The sequence below is a fragment of the Lipotes vexillifer genome, unplaced genomic scaffold, assembly GCF_000442215.2.
Source record: "Lipotes vexillifer unplaced genomic scaffold, Lipotes_vexillifer_v1.1 scaffold394, whole genome shotgun sequence".
NCBI classification, from domain to species: domain Eukaryota; kingdom Metazoa; phylum Chordata; class Mammalia; order Artiodactyla; family Lipotidae; genus Lipotes; species Lipotes vexillifer.
Genome location: NW_006791731.1, coordinates 594613 through 598635, shown reverse-complemented (window position 1 = coordinate 598635; position 4023 = coordinate 594613). Strand labels below are relative to the sequence as shown.

Below are 4023 nucleotides of genomic sequence, written 5' to 3'. Positions count from 1 at the left end.
TGAGAATCTAGTTTTATCTTTTTTCCGGATGACTACCCATTTGCACTAGTTATCTATTGCCCTTTGACCGGTCACTCCAAAACTCAGCACGTGAAAACAGCAGCGGTTTACTCTCTCCGAGTCACTGTGGAGTCCTGAGCAGCTCAGGCTCCCGCGTGGTCACGGTCACGCATCTCCCGGGGGGCGGGGGGTCTGCTTCCAAGCCGGCTCCCTGCTCCTGGGCTGCCTGAGCGGCTGAGTGAGCCCGGGAGCAGGTAGGAAGCCGCGGTGCCTTTTATGGCCAGGTGAGGTCCTTGCAGTGGAGGTGACAAGCAGCACCCTGGGGGCCTGGAGCACAACCCGGCCGCCTGGCACTCACCCGGTCCTGCACTCACCGCTGGTCGCTTCTCACCTTAGAGCCCTGTGCCCGGAGGCCCTGCGGGGGTCCTCTGTTGTGACCTTGAGGGGTTGAGTGGGGACTGGGGTGCCACCCAGAGCTCAACCCCCGGTGAGTGTCACCCGCTGAGGTGCAGTGGAGCCCAGAGACACATCTGCCAACAGCCTCTGCTTTTACTTTGACTAGTGCAGCTCCTTTTCCTTTTACAATTTTGAACGAATGGACTCGAGGTATTTTGGTCTCCAGTGCTTTCTGTATTCTAGAGGTCCGTGGTTTCCAGCCCAGGATGTCATGCCCAGGAAAGCGGGAAACTGCCTGCTTTCTCATCAAGGAATGTGTCTTGGGAATTTGTCTTCCTGGCTGGTGGTGGGAAGGGTGGGGTGTAGACGGAGCCAGGACCCTTCTCCCTCGAGAGGGCCGACTGTGAGGTGTGGGCTGAGGTCCCCGGGGCGCTTCCAGTCACAGGTGAGAGAGCGCCCAAGGGGCCTGCCCCTGCGTGGGGGTCGAGGTGGGCCCCCGTGACCGTGCCCTCTGTCCCCGGGCAGGTCTGCGTGCCCGTGGAGCCCTCGAGCCCAGCGGCGACGAGCAACCAGAAGGAGGCGCTGCGCTGTTTCACGGTGCTGGGTGCGAGGCCGCGGCCTGGCTGCCCTGGGGGCGGGGGGCCCCGTCTAGCGCTGCCCGCCTGTGTCTCCGGGGAGCACACAGCCAAGGCCTGGCTGGGCCGCAGCCCCGAGCGTCCAGCCTCCCTGGCCGCCGGGCCCAGCTTGCCTTGGAGGTGCAGACAGCCGGCAGGGAGCAAAGGACAGCTCGTTACAAACAGTTGTTTGATGAGCGCTTGCCCTGCAGCCTGCTGCTCGCCTGACCGCCTGCTGGCCTTCCTGCTGCCCAAGCTGGACGCCAGCAACGAGAGGACCCGTGTGGGCACCCTCCAGGTCGTGAGGCACATCATCAACTCGGCCGGTAAGTGCCCTTTGCGGCGCAGAGATGGAAAAGGCAGACATTGTCCAGCCTTTGGGTGAAAAGGAACATCTTGCTTTGAATTCTTTAAATATTTCCCCAACTTTCTAGTTTGTAAAATTCCAAACTTTTTGAAAAGTTGCAGCAATAGTGCTCAACTGCCTCCCAGCAGGTGTCCCTCACTGACATTTGCCCTTGACAGCTGGCTGCGGACAGTGGGACATGGCGCCCCTGACCCTGGGCCCGGCAGCTGCCACATGCCCGCTGGTCTGGTGGCTCAGTCCTGCTGCCCCGTCGCGCTGTCTGCCGCAGCTGCCCCTCAGCGTGGGGTCTGTGCACGGGCATATGCTGCTTAGTTGTGTCTTAGACGTGGACCTCTGAGAAGAGTTGAGGCCGGTTCTGTAGACAGTCCCTCAGTTTCCGTGTGTCTGATGATTTCCTCACAATTGGATGGAAGAATTCAGGTTTCTTGCTTTCAAGGCTAATTCAATCAGCAATAAGCTTCAACAGTTTTCACACCTGTCTGTTTTTTCCCGGTGAGCCTTGGTTGCTAAACAGGGGCCATGGCCTTGGGCCACATCAGGCCTGCAGCCTGCTTGTGTACAGCCCGTGTGTGAGCTGAGAGTGGTTTTCACATGGCAACGGGTTGTACAAGCAAACAAAGAAGAATATGTGACGGAGACCACTTGTGGCCCTGGAAGCCTAAGTGTTCTCTGTCTGACCCTCTGTGGAACGAGCATGTGGACCAGGTGGCACCTGTGGACTTGGCAGCTCTCGGGTTTGGGGAGTGAGGGGGCAGCACTTGGCGGGCAGGGTCGGGTCCTGCCGTGAGCCCAGGAGCACGTGGCTGGTGGCCTGCTGGCTTCCTGGGGAAGGGTGGTGCTGGGGCAGAGAGCAAGGCCTCTCACCTGAGCCACAGCGCCCTCGGGAGCCCAGGTGCCTGCGGGCCTCGGCTGGGCCTTCGCTTCCTCTCCGATCTTCTGTTCGCGGTCGTTAGCGGCGCTGAACTTTTTTACGCGGTTCATGGTCATTAGTGGCGCTGAACGTTTTTTACGCGGTTCATGGTCATTAGCGGCGCTGAACGTTTTTTACGCGGTTCATGGTCATTAGCGGCGCTGAACGTTTTTTACGCGGTTTAGCCTCGCTCGCCTTTCCTTTGTTAATTCTTCTCTCACGATGATGTTCCAAAGTCACTTCGTATCCACTTGTCTTTCATTTTTTCCTTTAAGTGCTTTCTCTGGCCTTAAGTGTATATACGTATATACGGTTAGGACTCGGTGCTCTCACTGCCCAGGTCCCGGGTTCAATCCCTGCTCAGGGAACTAAGATCCTGCAAGCCACGCGGCGTGGCCAAAAGAAAGATGTGGTACATATAAAAAATGGAATGCTACTCGGCCATAAAAAGAATGAAATAATGCCATTGCAGCAACATGGATGGACCTAGAGATTATCATACTAAATGAAGTAAGTCAGAAAGAAGACATATACAATGTATCACTTTTATGTGGAATCTAAAATATGACAGAAATGAACTTATTTACAAAATAGAAACACACAGACAGAAAATTGTTACCAAAGGGGAAAATTGGGGGGAAGAGATAAATTAGGAGTTTGGGATTAACAGATACATACTACTATATATAAAATAGATAAACAACAAGGTTCTACTGTATAGGACAGGAACTATACTCAGTATCTTGTAATAAACTATAATGGAAAACAATCTGAAAAAGAATAAATACATAGGGCTTCCCTGGTGGCACAGTGGTTAAGAACCCGCCTGCTGATGCAGGGGACACGGGTTTGAGCCCTGGTCCAGGAAGATCCCACATGCCGCGGAGCAACTGAGCCCGTGTGCCACAACTACTGAGCCTGCGCTCTAGAATCCACGAGCCACAGCTACTGAGCCCACACACCTAGAGCCCGTGCTCTGAAGCCACTGCAATGAGAAACCCGCGCACCGCAGGGAAGGGTAGCCCCTGATCACCACAGCTAGAGAAAGCCCGCATGCAGCAACGAATGCAGTGCAGTTAAAAAAAAAAAAAAGAATAGATACATATATGTATAACTGAATCACTTTGCTGAACACCAGCGACACTGTAAGCAAAGTCTACTTCAGTAAAAAAGTAAAAAATTTAAAAATTATATATATATATATATATATATATATATATATATATATTTAAATCTTTCCCTTTTGGGGGGCTTGGCCCTTGGTGGTTTAATTTGCTGGTTTGCAATTGTGGTAAAATACACATAACATAAGATTTTCCATGCTCATCGTTGTAGGTGTACACTCAGCAGTGTTAAGTACATTCACATTGCTGTGCAGCCGCCTCCAGGACCCTTTTCATCCTGCAAACCTGAAACTCTGTCCCCACTAAACAACACTCCCCACATTTCAGTCCCTTTTAAACTGCAGGTTTCCTGTGCTCTTTTCTTTCCCTTGTAATTTATCCGTGGAAGAGCCTAGGCCGTTGGACCTGTGGAGTTTCACACGGTCAGCTTGGTGGGCTGTGTTCTCGAGGTGCAGACTGAGGTTTTCTCGTCCGTCTGGATTTCTTGCAAACTGTCAAGAACTCAGACTCCAGTCGAGTCCCTTTGGCAAGACTGTAGGGGGCACAGTGTGTACCGGGCGGCCTCGGCAGCACTGCTGCTTTGCCGCCGGGGGAACGGCTTGTGCTGCGCCG

At 53.6% G+C, this 4023-nt stretch overlaps 1 protein-coding gene across 1 annotated transcript in view; it reads left to right on the top strand.

Annotated features, from left to right (window-relative positions):
• Positions 1–4023, top strand: part of MROH1 (maestro heat like repeat family member 1) — a 54230-nt gene that overhangs the window by 16459 nt on the left and 33748 nt on the right. Inside the window, exons 9-10 of the mRNA XM_007464605.1 lie at positions 922–1000; positions 1223–1336. Of these exons, the coding sequence (XP_007464667.1) occupies positions 922–1000; positions 1223–1336 (193 nt within the window). The remainder of the gene's footprint in view (positions 1–921; positions 1001–1222; positions 1337–4023) is intronic.